General features: G+C 35.1%; 1 protein-coding gene across 4 annotated transcripts in view; it reads left to right on the top strand.

Moving 5' to 3' along the window:
- Positions 1–17,963, top strand: part of PHKB (phosphorylase kinase regulatory subunit beta) — a 200,475-nt gene that overhangs the window by 62,014 nt on the left and 120,498 nt on the right. For all 4 annotated transcript variants that reach the window (XM_029200886.1, XM_029200909.1, XM_029200902.1 and 1 more), the window contains 2 exons: positions 837–952; positions 17,579–17,642. In XM_029200886.1, the coding sequence (XP_029056719.1) occupies positions 837–952; positions 17,579–17,642 (180 nt within the window). The remainder of the gene's footprint in view (positions 1–836; positions 953–17,578; positions 17,643–17,963) is intronic.

Genomic DNA, 17,963 nt, shown 5'->3' with positions numbered 1-17,963 from the left:
TTTAGAGGGATAGCGAGACAGAGGGTAGACAAGATGCACATATTCAGTATGCAATATTGAACCAAACATGATGACTAAATAAAAAACCCTGTAATTAGGACCAGTAGCTCACATAAGATATTGTTTTTATTAAAATGAATAAACTTTTATTAAGTAAGAACTGACCATAATCTTTGCTTTCCATAGTTACTATTGAAAGTATAAATTTAATCAAATGTTTGAAATCTTTACATGAAAGCTGTGATTTCTGGCCTATTGGTTGGGCCCATCTCCAACTGTAAGCTTTGAGTGTATAAAAATGGGTACCTATAGCTATAGAAAAGGCAGGAGGAAGATCAGATTCCATGAGTAATAAACTCAAGACTCTAGGTTGATCTACCATGAGACTGACTCATTTTAGAACTGAAAAATACCTTTTTATCTCCAAAGTGTTAGACTTCTTTAACATTTGACATTTTAGATTCCAAATATTATTATCTAGTATAAAACAGTGGTTTATATTTTTCTTAATTCTTAAGATGCACAGCCCTCATGAACAGTAATGTTGATAGATACATCATTGAAGAATTATAGTTGGAACATTGACAGGATTTAAATTTTATTTCTGTACTATTTATATTAGGTTCTCACTTTAGGCTTTATATTAGAAAAACCGGATATGAGAGTGTATTCATAGTAATGTAATAATCACAAAAATTTCAGCATGTTAAAAAAGTGTTGGTAGGCAAATACATTTTGAATTTCAAATCCAAATTTTCAAATATCTGATTGTTCTTATCAATATCTAAAGGTCCTGTTATTTTACGTGTCCTTATGTTTCATCTCTTTTCTTTTAGGTCTCTTTTATTCAGAACCTTGTATTTTGTGTAGAAAGAGTTTACCGTGTGCCTGACTTTGGTGTCTGGGAAAGAGGAAGCAAATATAATAATGGCAGCACAGAGCTGCATTCGAGGTAATTTGCTGATTTCTGAGTGTTTGTTTGTTTGTTTTAATTTAAATGTGTGGAGCATGAACAAAAATCAAAGAACTAGATTAGAACTCTGGTTTCTATGTAATTTTCATCTCCTTTTTTCTATATATGATTCAGATGAAATGCACATAAAATTAAAGGAAGAGTCTGCTCTCAGTGCCCATCAACAGATGCAGGAAAAGAGCAGGGTGTCTTTCCCAGCTTCCCAAGGTGTCAGTACGTGCATATCAGTATCCAGTCCAAGGCTTGGCCTTTCTGCTCAACCAAGTCATTTTCTTTTTCCTCTTTGAAATGACACTGTTGGAAAGATCAAGTACATTAAAATTGCCAAACAGCAATTGTATATGCATTGCATGTAAAATTCCCTTTCGTGTTATAGAGCTGATTTTTATTGTAACGAGATACTCATACCCTTTATATTTTGTTTAACTAAAAAATGTAGCTCAATTAGTCCTATCCATTTCACAGTAAAAGATTTAAGAACCTAAAGGTTATCAGCTATAGGTCAGTTTAGTCTCTTTATTGAGATTTGAAGAAACAGTTTAGGAAACACTGGTTAAGAGGAATCTGCAGCTCTCTACTTTCTTGGATAGAAGGACTAATTACACACAAAAAATTAAGCTGATATAAGATATTTAGTAAACTAAAAACTGGCTCCAGATCACTAGCTATATAAGATCTCTGTGCCTCAGTTTCCTGATTTATAAAATGGAGATAGTAATGTACTTTATAAAGTTGTTGTAATGATTGAGTTAGTATATATAAAGCATTTGAACACCTGGCATAAGGAAACACTGAAATGTAAGTATACTCACATATTTAAGAATATTTTAATAACAAAGATTGAAACAAAAAGGATTTTTCATTTAACTCCGGACAGCTAACATACAAACTTTTCTATAAGTTTTATGATTCATATGAGGCATTTTTATTATACAGAGTAGAATAATAGCAATATGTAAGGAAGACAGTAAAGGAGAGAAATAGTTTGTGGTAAAGTGCAATTCAGACATTAAACAAATTCTGGCAAATACTAAAAATAGGAAGATAACATTATATTTCAGCTGTAAGTTCTCAACATTCCAGATTATCAGTCAAATTCAAGACAGAAAGTTTATATGATTGGAAAAGGTGATTTTTTTAAATTTACCTTTTCAGTAATTATGATTTATCAGACCCCTTTTCTGCTTTTTAATAAATATTTAATATATGCCAGTATGGTCCCACTGGCATTATTTTCAGTATAAAATATTTGGAGTAGGGTTTTTCCTATTTATAAAAATTGTAGTAAGTTCAGAAAGAACCTTGGGTAAAAGTTACCATTAACCCTAGAAAGTGAGGGTATTGAGAGGCCCCTAGCGAAAAAAACAGAGGCTCCAACATGTTTTCCTGTAACTGTGCCATCTTTAAACTGAATCATTAAGGATTTTATTTCAAGGCTAGGAAGATCATTAAGCGATGTTCTTTGCTACCTTTTCCATGCAAAATTAATCTCAATTGTAGCAGGCCAGTTTTATTCAAATGGATGGGAAATGAAGTTTGCCATTTAGCTTTGGATGATGGGTTTTATACATTTAGCATTCATCTTCTAATTTTCCATGGTAGAACACTTAAAAGAACTTCAAACCTTTTTTTTCCCCAAATGTTTCTTAGCTCAGGTATCCACAAGCCTATTTGAGATATGTCACCTCTGCTGCCAAAATGGTCTGTTTTGAAACTACAGGAGACCTGAGCCCTAAGGCACTCATGGACGCAGTGATGGCAGCAGTGGTGGGAGACCAATATCTTTCTTTTTTTTTTTTAATTTTTTAACATCTTTATTGGAGTATAATTGCTTTACATTGTTGTGTTAGTTGCTGCTGTATAACAAAGTGAATCAGCTGTACGTATACATGTATCCCCATATCCCCTCCCTCTTGCATCTCCCTCCCACCCTCCCTATCCCACCCCTCTAGGTGGTCACAAAGCACCTAGCTGATCTCCCTGTGCTACGCAGCTGCTTCCCACTATCTGTTTTACATTTGGTAGTGTATATATGTCAGTGCCACTCTCTGACTTCGTCTCAGCTTACCCTTCCCCCTCCCCATTTCCTCAAGTCCATTGTCTACATCTTCATCTTTATTCTTGTCCTGCCCCTAGGTTCATCAGAACCATTTTTTTTTTTTAGATCCCATGGTTGAACAACCTTTCCTTTGAATATGACTTGCTGCTTAAATTTTAGGTTTCTAACTAAAAAAAGATTGCTTAATAAAAAAAAACCTCTTGATTAAGAATTCTCATTTTCTTTGTTCAGTAATTTTTCCCTCTAGTCTTTTTTTTTTTTTTTTAGATTCCATATATTATGTGCTAGCATACGGTATTTGTTTTTCTCTTTCTGACTTACTTCATTCTGTATGACAGACTCTAGGTCCATCCATATCACTACAAATAACTCAATTTTGTTTCTTTTTATGGCTGAGTAAATTCCATTGTATGTACGTGCCACATCTTCTTTATCCATTCATCTGTCGATGGACACTTAGGTTGCTTCCATGTCCTGGCTATTGTAAATAGAGCTGCGATGAACATTGTGGTACATGACTCTTTTTGAATCATGGTTTTTTCAGGGTATATGCCCAGTAGTGGGATTGCTGGTCTTATGGTAGTTCTCTTTTTAGTTTTTGAGGGAACCTCCATACTGTTTTCGATAGTGGCTGTATCAATTTACATTCCCACCAACAGTGCAAGAGGGTTCCCTTTTCTCCACACCCTCTCCAGCATTTATTGTTTGTAGATTTTTTGATGATGGCCATTCTGACTGATGTGAGGTGATACCTCATTGTAGTTTTCATTTGCATTTTCTAATGATTAGTGATGTTGAGCATCCTTTCCTGTGTTTGTTGGCAATCTGTTCTGTGCTTATGCCCAGGGAGTAGAATGTAGAGCCACTACCAGTAAGGGATTAAGTCACACCTCTTAGTCTATTGCTGTAAGACATCCCAGAACTATCTGTGCCTAGTTGGATCTGATCCAAGGATTGCTTAATGCAATATCCTTGTTATATCCTTAAACTGTTCTCACAATTTTAGAAAGCCTGAAATAAAACAGTAATTCTTGCTGTAAGTACTCATACTGCCCTTTGCCCTCTAACTTTCTTTGTCATTCTTCATCTCTGCCATGCAATTCTCCTTAGCAGGAATCAGAGAGAGCACAATCTGACTATCGCCTTGATGCTCCCTAAGGCCTTGTGCTCACTGGCTTGGTAAATGTCCGTTTTTCTTTTGCCACAGTGTGCACATCCCTTCTAAACTGCATGTTGATCAAAGAAGATTACTGCCCCCGGGCCCCCGAAACATACACACATAGTATTCCTTTTCTTTTTTTTTTAGTAAATTTATTTATTTTATTTATTTATTTTTGGCCCTTTTGGGTCTTCGATGCTGCGCATGGGCTTTCTCTAGTTGCGGCGAGCGAGGGCTACTCTTTGTTGTGGTGCGCGGGCTTCTCACTGCAGTGGCTTCTCTTGTTGTGGAGCACGGACTCTAGGTGCGCGGGCTTTAGAGTGCAGGCTCTGTAGTTGCGGCACACGCGCTTAGTTGCTTCGCGATGTGTGGGATCTTCCCGGACCAGGTATCAAACCCGTGTCCCCTGTGTTGGCAGGTGGATTCTTAACTACTGTGCCACCAGGGAAGTCCCTACACATAGTATTCTGAGGATAGAGGCTCTCTCTTCAGCATCCATGCTCAGCGGTCCTCTAATAATTGCAATCTGTAGCACTGTACAGTTACAGAATTAATTTTTATTTAGGCCAAGCAGGAAACATTACTACCTTTTATACAGGAGGAAGCTAAAGTTTAGAAGGTTTTATAATTTCCTCCCCTCCACTCCTTAAATGATTCAAATCAAAAGTGAGTAGAGCTAGAACTGAATTCCAGGTGGTTGGCCTCCAAATCCAATGTTATTTTTACTGTATCACGTTGTAATTTAAAGTCTGAAAAAGTTTTCCTGAAGTTTGAAAGAACGGCAGGGTGTACAATCTTGGTGACATTTTGCTAAGTTTCAAGGATATCTTTGCTTAGCAATCAGTAAAGCTTGATTCAGCATAATGCTTTTGTCAGTCCCTTCCTGATTCTACCCTTTTCAGCCCCAGGTTTGCTGGTATCTCTTTCAGTCCAAATTCTTGAATTATTTAGCATTTCTTAGATAACTTCAGAATTGTTTTCTAAAAAGTGATCTCATTACATTTAACCAACACCATTCTCGCAGCAGCCTCACCCTTTTCAGGGATTTGGTAAAAGAGTCCATTGCTCTAAGTTCAGTATAACTCTAAATGTTTCCTAAGTAACCATTCGCTGCTCTCCCGATTTTTCTGTTGACTTAACTTTCCTCAAGGAACATGCTCCTTTTAGTTTCTCCTAGGGTGTCTGGAACTATTTCAAATAATTCTCCTTTTTTCTTCTGTTTATTCTCTAAGTCTTTTAATAAATTCCCTTACATTTAAAAATCTTATATTATTGGATTTAATTGCATTTTCCTTCATATATTCTTTTGGTACCTATTTATTATAACACTAATTCTTCATCCCCAGAGTTATATATCCAGGTAGTCCTCTTAACTGCTCCAAGTTTAATTCAAGTTTTTAATTTTAATATTTTCCCTTCCTCATTTATGTAAGGATATTTCTACACCTTGGGGCTGTCTTTAAACCCTTTAAACCAAAACTCTGTTTTGGAGAAGAGATGAGTCTTCTATAAAATGTGAATTGAATCCCAAACCTAACTTTGAATTTTTTGGCTATTGGGAAACAAAAAGGAAAGCTGTAATAACTTAGTAGTAATTTAGTAATATATGCCCAAATGGAAAGATTATTGTAGTTATATATCCAAATGGAAAGATTATTGGTTTTTTTGTGTGTGTGGTTGTTTTTTTCTTTTTTTCTGTTTTATGGTTTTATGTTCTGTTCTCTAGGCTTTTGCAATAAAGAAAGCTATCACTAAAATATCAGATAAGCAACCACATAGCTCTACTTTACTCAGTTTAAGATGCTTTTAGTGGCCATTTTACTTCATACAGTGCTTGTTATTTAAAGTAACTACTTAGTCTCCTTAAGTCATTTTTGATGTTCCAGTCATTGAGCTATGATACAAACAGCTATCCATCCATTCTGCTTCATTTTATGTATTTTTTCTGTACTGAGCAATTCATGAACACCCATTAAAACTATAGTACTGTAAAGTCCTTTTTCTTTCAGAAAGTATGATTGGATAGCTTAGGGAGTTAAAGCATAAGGTTAATGAATAGGAGATTGTAAATTTAGTTTCCATGCTTGCCAGTTAATTTTTTGGATTCCATGGTGGGTTTTAAATCACCTAGTCCAAACCCATCATCTTTTCTAGGAAAGCTTTCATTTATGCAATAAATAGCTTTATTACAAACTATCTCCCAGGTAAACATGACTTTACTTTAGTTCCCGTAAGTAAGTGTTGAGGTAACGCCTTGCAAGAATCAAATTGGTGAATGTTCTGTTTACAGTCACCTAATATTAATACGTGCATTAGCTAATCATGGAATAATTTTCTGATAATGTCTTGTGCCAGTAAAATACTTTTAATTCTTACAACATACGTATTATATTTGCCAATAAATGTAAGATCACAATAGGAGTGTGTTTCTGTTTCTAAATAGCTTGCTGTTGCCAGAGTTTTAAATAACCAGTAAATAATAAATTAACATATTTGTGAATTTCAATTAAGTCCAATTATTCAACCAATTGCATTGGGAAAGAAAATTAAAATATTAAGAATTTGACCTTTTCTCTAGTCCAGGTACAGTGTTTCTTTCTTTTGTAATGCTTTATTTAGAAGACAGTTTCCAAATTCATCCCTTAGCTGTCTTTTTGCATCATTTTTAAACATAGAACCTTGGACTGGCTATATTATGTATCTCCTCCAGTACAGAATTTTTTATGTTTTTGCCTTTTGAATAAGTTATTTTCTCTCACTTCTCAAAATACTGTGAATAGTCTTAATAACACATATACCTCACACTGTAAGTGGAAGTTTTCTGGTATTGCTAGGTTAAATGCCTGTAAGCGTTGGTGCACTGGGGGCTAATGGAGACTCCTAGGGCATTGGGGACACATCCTTAAGCAAAAAAACCAGTCGGCAGTGAATGTTTTTGCATGCATTGTCAGAGCATATGACTCCTACGGGCTCTTCTAACTCTTAGGTTCTGAGAATTTAGAATTCTTATGCAGGTACTGTTTGGTTTCCATTTGAAGTATGCAAGAATAGATATGATTGTGCTGGGTGCATGTGCAGTTAGGAAGCTGCCTTAGGTTCTTAACTGGTTACCTATTATTTCAAATAAACAACCCCAAACTTAGAAGCATAAAACAACAACAATCTTTTATTATTGTTAACTCTCATGGTTCAGAGGGTTGACTAGGCTAAGCTAGGGTGCTTAGGGTCTCATGTGTTTGCCATCAGTTGTGGCTGGGGCTAGAGTCAACTTTGAAGGCTTCCTCACTCAGGTATCAGAGTGTTGACTGGGACTTTGGCAGAAGCTGTCTGCCAGAAGACCCATATATGAAGTTTTTCCATATAGCTTCCTCACAGCATGGTGGCTAGGTTCCAAGGTTCAGTGTCTCAAAACCCACAGGCCAGGTGGGAGCTGTATTTCTTTTCATGACCTAGCCTCGGAAATCATGCAGCATAACTTTCACTACATCCTGTTTGTTAGAGTCAGTAAGACCAGGCCATATTCTAGTGATTCTCCACCTTGTGATGGGAGAAGTGTCAAAGATTTTGAAGACGTGGGCTTCCCTGGTGGCGCAGTGGTTGAGAGTCCGCCTGCCCATGCAGGGGACACAGGTTCATGCCCCGGTCCAGGAAGATCCCATATGCTGCGGAGCGGCTGGACCCGTGAGCCATGGCCGCTGAGCCTGTGCGTCCGGAGCCTGTGCTCCGCAGCGGGAGAGGCCACAACAGTGAGAGGCCTGCGTACTGCAAAAAAAAAAAAAGATTTTGAAGACGTGTTTTGTTTTTTTTTTAAACATCTTTATTGGAGTATAATTGCTTTACAATGTCGTGGTAGTTTCTGCTGTATAACAAAGTGAATCAGCTATACATATACATATGTTCCCATATCTCCTCCCTCTTGCGTCTCCCTCCCTCCCACCCTCCCTATCCCACCCCTCTAGGTGGTCACAAAGCACGGAGCTGATCTCCCTGTGCTATGCAGCAGCTTCCCACTAGCCATCCATTTTACATTTGGTAGTGTATATATGTCAATGCTAATCTCTCACTTCATCCCATTTTACCCTTCCCCCTCCCCGTGTCCTCAATGCAGACGTGTGTTAAACCACCACATATTCTTCATTTGGACTTTATTCCTTCTTGTCATTTCTCTAAAGTGACTTTGGCTATGAAAAGAGACTGTGTCCCTTGTCTTAAATATACTAGCAGTACCACATGAATTGTTATGGAATTTGTTTAACCTGTGGAAGCATCAGGTACTTCTTCAGGCAGTGAAAAGCTAGATAGCAGATTTGAGGCAGTAGGGCAGTATCTTAATCCCAGATTATTGGCTCAGTTGTTCTTCAGAACCAGGGTAAAATGATCTGCATAGATTCTAGTAGGGAAGAGAGTTTTCACCAAAGAGAAAGTAAGGATGCATTTGAAAGCCACTTACACTTCATCTCTCAGGGCTTAGTTTCCTCATTTTAAAAGTAGAGGGGATAAACAAAAGAAATGCAAGACTTGTACATCAAAAACTATAAAATATTGTTGAAAAAAATTAAGACATACAAGAATGGAAAGATATCCTGTGTTCAATGTACTCTGTATCAAAAATCTGTCTTTTTTATACAAATTGACAAACTGATCCTAAAATTTATATGGAAATGCAAGGGACCCAGAATAGCCAAAACAACATTGAAGAACAAAGTTGGAGGAGTCACACTTTGCAACTTCAAAATTTACTACAATAATGAGCTTACTGTAGTTATAGTAATCTTCTACAATACTTTAAAAGTGTGGTACTGGTATAACAACAGATATAGAGATCAATGCAGTAGAATTAATGATCTAGAAATAAACCCATCTATGGTCAGTTGATTTTGACAAAGGTACAAAGATAAGTGATAGAGAAAGAGTAGTCTTTTCAACAAATGGTGCTGGGACAACTGGATAGCCATATGTAAAGGAATGAATTTGGATCCCTACTTCATATCATGTACAAAAATTAACTGGAAGTGGGTCAATGACCGGTAGTAAGAGCTAAAAGTATAAGACTCTTAGAAGAAAACGTAGTTGTAGATTATTGTGACCTTGGGTTAGACAAGGTCACACCTTAGCTATGACACCTAAAGCACAAGTAACCAAAAAAAAAAAAAATTTTTTTTTAAATATGTTTTTGTGTGAACAAAAGTTTTCATTTATCTGGGATAAATGCCCAGTAGTTCATTTGGTGGGTAGTTGCATGTTTAGATTTTTAAAAAACTGCAAGCCTGTTTTTTAGAGTTCCTATATTGCTTTACATTCCTACCAGCAATGTATGAGTAGTGTAATTTCTCTGCATCTTTGCCAGCATTTGGTGTTATCACTATTTTTTGTTTTAGTTACTGATTGGTTTGTAGTGATAGCTTATTGTGGTTTTAATTTGCATTTCCTAATGGATAATGATATTGGATCTTTTCATGTGCTTATATACCATCTGCATATCCTCTTCAGCAAAATGTCTCATGTCTTTTGCTCATTTTCTAGTTGGATTATTTTTTATTGTTGATTTTTGAGAGTTCTTTATATAATTCTCGATACTAGTCCTTTGTCAGTTCTTTGTTTTGCAAATATATCCTCCCAGTCTGTAGCTTGTTTTTTTGTTAGCACAAAACTCTTATGAAATCCATTTTATAATTTTTCCCTTCATGGATTGGGCTTTTGGTGTAAAGTCTGACAACTCTTTGCCTAACCCTTGATTCTGATGATTTTCTCTGATGGTTTGTTTTGCAAAAGTTATATAGTGTTATGTCTTATACTTAAGTTCATGATCTATTTTGAGTTAACTTTGTATAAGGTGTGATGAGGCTTAGGTTGAAGTTCTTTTTTTTTTTTTTTTTTTTCCATATGAATGTCCAATTGCTTCAGCATTATTTGCATCTGTTGAAAAGGCCATCTTTCCTCCATTGAAATGCCTTTGTGCCGTGTTAAAAATAAAGTGGACATATTTGTATTGGTCTCTTTCTGGGTTCTATGTATCTATTCCTCTGCTAATACCACTGAGATGATCATGTCAATTTTCTTCTTTAGCCTACTAATATGGTGGATTATATTGATTGATTTTTGATTATCAAACTAGCCTTGCATCCCTAAAATAAACCTCACTTGGTCAGTTATGGTGATAATTCACTCCACATATTGCTAAATTCCATTTGCTAATTTTTTGAAAAAGGATTTTAATATCTGTATTCATGAGAGATACTGGTCTATAGTTTTCTTTTTGTGTATTGTCTTTGATTTGTTTTGGTATCAGCTTAATGCTAGCTTCATAAAATGAACTCTGAAGTGTATTTTTCCCTCTATTTTCTGTAAGAGATTGTGTAGAATTGGTGTCAATTTTTCTTTAAATGTTTGGTAGATTTCTTCAAGGAAATCATCTATGTATGGAGATTTCTTTTTTGACCATTTGAAAATTATGGATTCAATTTCCTTAATAGTTGCAGGGCTATTCAAATTATTTCATATCGGGTGAGTTGTGATAGTTTGTGCTTTTCCAGGAATCAATTCATTCCTTCTAAGCTATGTGCATCAAATTGTTCAGAGTATTTTCTCATTATCCTTTTGATGTCTGCAGTGTCTGTAGTGATATCTCCTGTTTTATGCCTAATATTGGTCACGTGTGTTTTGTCTTATTTCTTTGTTAGTCTTTCTAGAGGTTTGTCAATTTTCTTTTGCTCTTTAAAGAATCAGGTGTTTGTTTCATTCATTTTTTTCTGTTTTCTGTGTTGAATGTCATTGATTTCTGCTGTTATCTATGTTATTTCCTTCTGTTTGCTTCAGGTTTATTTTGCTCTTTTTCTAGCTTCATTACATTGGGCTTAGATAATTGATTTGAGGCTTTTCTCTTTGCTAATATATACATTTAGTGCTGTTAATTTCCCTCTCAGCACTTTAGTTATACTACATAAATTTTGATGTTAGATTTTCATTTTCATTCAGTTCAGTCTATTTTTTTATTTCACTTGAAACTTCCTCCTTGGTTCATGTGGATTATGTAGACAGGTGTGTATTGTTTTCTTTACAAGTGTTGGGAGATGTTCCTGTTGTTGTCCTATTATTGGTTCTAGTTTGATGCCATTGTGGTTAGAGAACACAGTATGATTTCAGTTCTTTTATAGACTTGAGATTCTGTTTATGGCCAAGGTATGATCTCTTGGTATATGTTGGTGGGCACTGGAAAAATATATATATATTCTTGTTATATAGAATTTTATTAGTTGATTTGTGCTGCTATAACAAAGTACCATAGACTGGGTAGCTTAAACAACAGGAATTTGTTTATTATAGTTCTGGAGGCTGGAGTATCCAAGATCAAGTTGCCAGCCATTTCTGTTCTCTGGTGAGGACATTCTTCTGATTTGCAGATGGTCAGCTTCTTGCCATGTCCTCTCATGGCAGAGAGAGAGAGAGAAAGCAAGCTTTCTGGCATCTCTTCTTAAAGGGATACTAATCCCCAGACTTCCCTGGTGGTCCAGTGGTTAAGACTCCATGCTTTCACTGCAAGGGGTGCAGGTTTGATCCCTGATCAGGGAACTAAGATCCCACATGCTGTGTGGCATGGACATACTAATCCCGTTATTCATTGGGGCCCCACCTTCATGACCTAATCTAAGCCAAATTACCTCCCAAAGGCCCATCTCCAAATACTTGGGCTTGGGACTTCAGTTATATGCTATCTTTTGCTTTTTTGCATGATACTTCTTTTTAAAATCCTTTTACTTTCAACCTGCCTATATTGTTGTATTTGAAATTAGTTTCTTGTAGACAGTATATAGTTGGGTTATGTTTTTAAATCAGCTCTGCCAATCTTTCTTTTAATTGCCGTATTTAGACCTTTTACATTTAATGTAATTATTGATATATTTGAGCTTAAGGTTTACTCTCTCTCTTTTTCATTTCTCTGTTTTCTTTTTCCTACCTTCCTGTGGGTTCTTAAACATTTTTTAGAATTCCGTTTTGATTTCTCTATAGTGGTTTTGAATGTATCTTTTTTATAGCTTTTTAGTGGTTGCTCTATATTATTATGTATACATATGTACTCAGTATATTGATGTCATCATTTTACCAGTTAGAGGGGTTATAGAAACCTTACCTTCGTTTGTGTCATGTTACCCTCCCCCATTTATTATAATATAATTATCTTAAATATTTCCTCCATGTACATTTAGAACCATAGTGTTATAACTTTTGCTGTAACTGTCAAACATAATTTATAAAACTCAAGAGGAGAAGAAAAGCCTATTGTATTTATCAGTATTTTTGTTTACCATATTCTTTATATCTATCTATCTAGCATTTCCTTTCTGTTTTGAGAACTTACTTTAGTCATACTTTTAGGGTAGATCTGCGTGTGACAGATCTCTTATTTTTCCTTCATCTGAGAACGCCTTGCTTAAATAAATAGAATATATTTATTGGTATAAGGTCCTAGGTTGACAATTCTTTTCTTTCAATGCTTAAAAACTCTTGAGTCACATCCTTTTAGCTTTCATGGTTTCCTATAAGTAAGTCACTGTTATTTAATTGCTTTTCCCCTGTGGGTAAATTGTTTTCTCTGGCTACTTTCAAGATTTTTCTTTGTCTTTAGTTTTCAGAAGTTATGATGTGTTCTAGAATGGATATTTTTATTTTATTCTGTTTGAGTTTCACTCAGCTTTTTGTCTCTTGCTAATTGGGAAAATTTCTGCCATTGTTTCAAGTGCTTTTTTTTTTTTTTTTTAACTCCGTCCTTTCTCTCCTCTCCTTCAGGAAGTCCAATGACATGAATGTTAAATCTTTATTAAAGTCCCACAGGTCCCTGAGGTTCTCTTTGTTTGTTTCTTTTAAGTCTAGTTTCTCTCTTTTGTTCAGATTTGATTATTTCTTTTGTTTTATCTTCCAGTTTAGCTATTCTTTCTTCTGTCTCCTTCATCCTGTTCACTGAGCTTTAGATTATTGTATTTTTCAGTTTAAAAAATTTGCTGTGACTTTCTGTTTCTTAGCTGAGACTTTCTCTTTTCATTTGTTTCAGTCATACTCACAATTGCTCACTGAAGCCTTTTTGTCATGGCTGCTTTAAAATCTTAGATAATTCTCACATCTCTTTTGTCTCAGTGTTTCTATCTATTGATTGCCCTTTTTTATTCAGTTTGAGATAGTCCTGTTTCTAGATATGATGAGTGGTTTTTAAAATTATTATTATTGAGACATGGATTTTGGGGGTATTATAAGACCCTGGGGACTTTACATTTTTATTTTAGCTGTAGTTTTTGCCACCACTCTGGCAGGGGAAGGGAGTAGGCACATCACCCCATTACTGCCAGGTGAGAATGTAAGGCCAGGTTTTTTTTTTGTTGACACCCAAGATGGAGACTCTTCATTACTGCTGGGTCTGGGTTGTTATGTCTAGCTCCCCAGTAGGCTTCCATTAATACCTCCCTGGCTGGGAACAATGGAAGTACCTCATTACTGATTTCCAGTTGACCTCCACTTACATGACAGGGAAAGGGTGTGGCCGCTTTACAGCTGGGCATTAGTGAAAGTTTTAATTCTCCACTGGACGTCCTCTGGCACCATCCCAAGAGGAAGGGGAGATTCACTTAATTACTGATGGGTGGGAATGAAAGTTTAGGCACCTTATGTGATCTCCACTGACACTGAAGTGTGAGAGGGGAGACTTTTGTCATCCATCGGGAATGAAAGTCTTGACTTCCTCCTTGGATTTTTCTGACACCACCACAACTGAGGTGGTTGGATGTTGGATGCAGTTCCTCATTATAGACTCAGGAGCGTAGAAGTCTAAATTTCCCACTCAGCATTTACAGGGGTGGGTGGGAGTAGGGTCACAGTTTTTTTGAGTGGTTATTGTCTAAAAGTTTTCTATTTTTCTAGGCTGCCCTTTTCCTGGTCCATTGGCTTTTGTTGGGGATTTTTTGTATGCACCTACCTACATTTCCTAGTTGTTGGTTTCTTCAGCTCTAAGTCTGGTATATATGAGGCAAAAAGGATACTCAGGAGACTCACCATAGTGCTGTTCCTAGAATCCTGAGGTTCCTAGGCAGTCTGCCTTCTTTCCATTTTTCTGAGCCTTTTTATCTTTGTTTATGCAATGTCCAGGGTTTTTCATGGTACTTAGATGAATAAGGAAAATTATGTCAACTCCACCTTCCCGTTCATGTATTTCATTTAATTTTTTCAGTCTTTTGTTCCTTTTTATTGACAAGTAGTATCCCATTGTACAGATAAATCACAGTTTGGTTTATCCATTTTCTGTTGATAGGAATTTGGGTTGTTGACAGTTTGGGGCTATTAAAAATAAACCTGTCATGACTATTTGGATCCAGATCTTTTTGTTAACATATATTTTTATATCTCTTGGAAAATACCTGAGTAGAATTCCTGAGTTATATAATAAGTGTTTTAACTTTTTAAGAAACTGCCAAACTGTTTTTTGAAACGAATTTACCATTTTTCATTCCTACCAATAATGTATGGTAGGAATTTCAGTTGCTCCACATCTTTGTCTACACTTGGTATTGTTAGTATTTTTATTTTTAATCATTCTTATGAGTATGTGGTAATTTTAATTTGTATTTTCCTGTTGACTAATTTTATTGAGCATCTTTTCATGTGGCATTTATGTATCTTCATATATCTTCATTTTGAAGTGTCTGTTCAAGTTTTTTTCTCACTTTGAAAATGGGTTGTTTGTATTCTTACTGAGTTTTAAGAGTTCTTTGTGTATTCTGGATACAAGTCTTTTGTGAGATATGTGTTTTACAAATATTTTCTTCTAGAGCGTAACTTGCCTTTTCATTTTATTAATGGTATCTTTTGAATATCAGAGATATTAATTCTGATGAAATCTAATTTATCAGAATTTTTTATGGTTAGCGTTTTATGTGTCTAAGAAATTTTTGCCACTTCAAAATTGAGAAGATTTTTTCCTAGGTTTTGTTCTAAAAGATTTATAGTTTTAGCTTTTACATTTAAGTCATGATCTATTTCAAATTAGCTTTAGTGTACACTGTGAGGCAAAGATTGAGGTACATTTTTTTTTCCATATGGATATTTCATTCTTCCAACACCGTTAAAGACTATTCTTTCCCCATTGAATTACCTGGCTCTTTGATCATATACATATGGGTTTATTTCTAGACTATTTTATTGATTTATATGTCTGCCCTGACCCATACTATACTGCACTGATAATTGTTGCTTTATGGTAAGTCATGAAATCAAGTAGTCCTTCAGCTTTTTTTTTTTTTTTAAGGAATAAATAGCTTTATTTAAAACCAAGAAGAACTGCTCTACGCTACCACAGATTCTTCTCATCTTTTCAGAAATTTCTTCTTTTGCCTTCATAGTTATGGAGCTCTTCTGCCTCCGAAGTAGTCCTTCAATTTTGCTCTCCTTTAAAAAAACTTTGTTACTAACCCAGGACTTTACATTTTCACATACATTTTAGAATTAGCTAGTCAATTTCTACAAAAATGCCTGTTGATATTTTGATTGGGATTGCATTGAATCTATAGATCATTTTGGAGAGAACTGACATCTGAATGATCTTCAGTTTTCCAATCTTTGAACATGGGATAGCTCTTTATTTATTTAGGTCTTCTTTAGTTTTTTCAGAAATGTTTTTCAGTGTTCAGGTCTTGCATATATTTTGTTAAGTTTATGCTAAAATATTTCATGTGATAGTAAGTGGTATTTATTTTTAACTTTAAATTTCCAGATGCCCATGGCTAGTTTGTAGAAATAAAATTGATTTTGATAGTGATCTTGTCTCCTGGGGCCTTGCCAGATGTCCTTAATAGCTCCAGTAGCACATTTTTGTAGATTCTTTAGGATTTTCTATATCTGTGATCATATTGGCTATGAGTAAAATCTTATAGTATGAGTCACTCACCTTTGTGCTTTCACTTTTGTAATAAAAACAAAAAAATCTGTTCCTTCTCTTAGCTCATCTTTGAGGTCCTGGATTTCACTTTATTCCTATAAACTGCATTGCTTTATCAATTCCAAGGTATTTTAAAACTTAAAATAGGCATCTGAGAGTTAATGTGTCAAAAGTTTCTCAGGTATGCCAATTAGGACATTGAATTATAAGTTTTTGTTTTCCTCTCTTTATCTTCCACCTGATCACTATCTCCATACATTAATTATCCTTTTTTAAAATTGAAGTATAGTTGATGTACAACATTATATAAGTTGCAGGTGTACAACATAGTGATTCACAATTTTTAAAGGTTCTGTTTCATTTAAAGTTATAAAATAATTGGTATATTCCTTCCCATTCACGTATTTTAAAGTGTTTCCCACCTATTTACTATCCTATAGTAAAATTAATGCTTACTTGTTTAACATTTCATGTAAAACAACCCATAGAAAATATAGATCGTGATGACATAAATAGCTTAGAACAGTGGTTCTCAAATTTAAAGTCCATTCAAGCACATGGAGGGCTTGTTAACACCCCAGTCCCAGAGAGCAGTGAGAACTGGCAAGTTTCCAGGTAATGCTGCTGCTCTGGGAACCACACTTTGATAATCACTGCTTTAGAGAAATGATGACAGGTCATTAATTTAAAATGATTAATGGAATATGCAGTTTCTTTGAGAAAAAACCAAAAAATTGCAATAACTAAAATAAACTAGATATTAGATCTAAAATATTTAAAGGTTGATATTTATCAGATGACAGTGTCATATATTTTTAATGAAATTTGGGTCTTCCCATTTTCCAGCACTATTGTATGAGGCATTTGAGAGGCCAAAGGGGTACACATTTTATTTCAAAGAGAAGAATATAGCAAAAAATGAGAAGTATGATGATCATTTGCTCTGTGAGCATAAAATAATGCCTATTTTATTGGACCCTAAGCAAAGAGTATTTGAATGGGTATATTAAACTACACTCTGTGGAAAGTGTATGGCATGCAAAATCTTTTCTAGGGCTCAGAATTGACATCAGAAAAGCTCTGTTAGTTGATCAGAGCTAATGATGCCCACCCTGGTGTTGCTGTGCACATGTCATCATAGTACACCTTCCTCTAAACTTAATCTTTTTTTTTTTCCTTGAGTTAGTGAATATAAATGATACTGGAGTTAAGACTACTCCCATCAATAGTATGACCATTTGTCTAGATCAAAGTGAACTTAGAAATATTTTTCCCTGAAGGTCACTAACTATAAGAAAGGAAAACTAAAATAGTGAAATGTCAGACTAAAGTTTCTTAGACATCATTCTTCTTAGGGAAGATGTTATAAGTGTTAATAAAGAAACTTGCCTATGAATATTCACCAGATAATGGTTCTTATTTTGTAGCCAGATGCATCAGAGTTATAAAGTGTTTCCTTTTCTCTTGCAGCTCTGTTGGCTTAGCAAAAGCAGCTCTAGAAGCAATTAATGGATTCAACCTCTTTGGCAACCAGGTAAAAAAACAGCAATAGCAACAACAGACTTTGATTATTTTTTTGAATTGCATGTTTAATTAATTTGGCCATTTATTAACCAAGTCATTCATTATGATCAGAGAATGTCTGTAATTTATACAGCAGCCCATGGTTGAACAACCTTTCCTTTGAATATGGTTTACTGCTTAAATTTTAGGTTTCTAACTAAAAGAAGATTGCTTAATTTAAAAAACCCTCTTCATTAAGAATTCTCATTTTCTTTCTTCGTAACTTTTCCCTCTAGTCTTTTTCTTTTTAGATTCCATATATATGTGCTAACGTATGGTATTTGTTTTCCTC

Source organism: Monodon monoceros, unplaced genomic scaffold, assembly GCF_005190385.1.
Source record: "Monodon monoceros isolate NGI ecotype Baffin Bay Population unplaced genomic scaffold, NGI_Narwhal_1 Super_Scaffold_10, whole genome shotgun sequence".
In the NCBI taxonomy this organism is placed as follows: domain Eukaryota; kingdom Metazoa; phylum Chordata; class Mammalia; order Artiodactyla; family Monodontidae; genus Monodon; species Monodon monoceros.
This window is presented reverse-complemented; position numbering and strand designations above follow the sequence as displayed.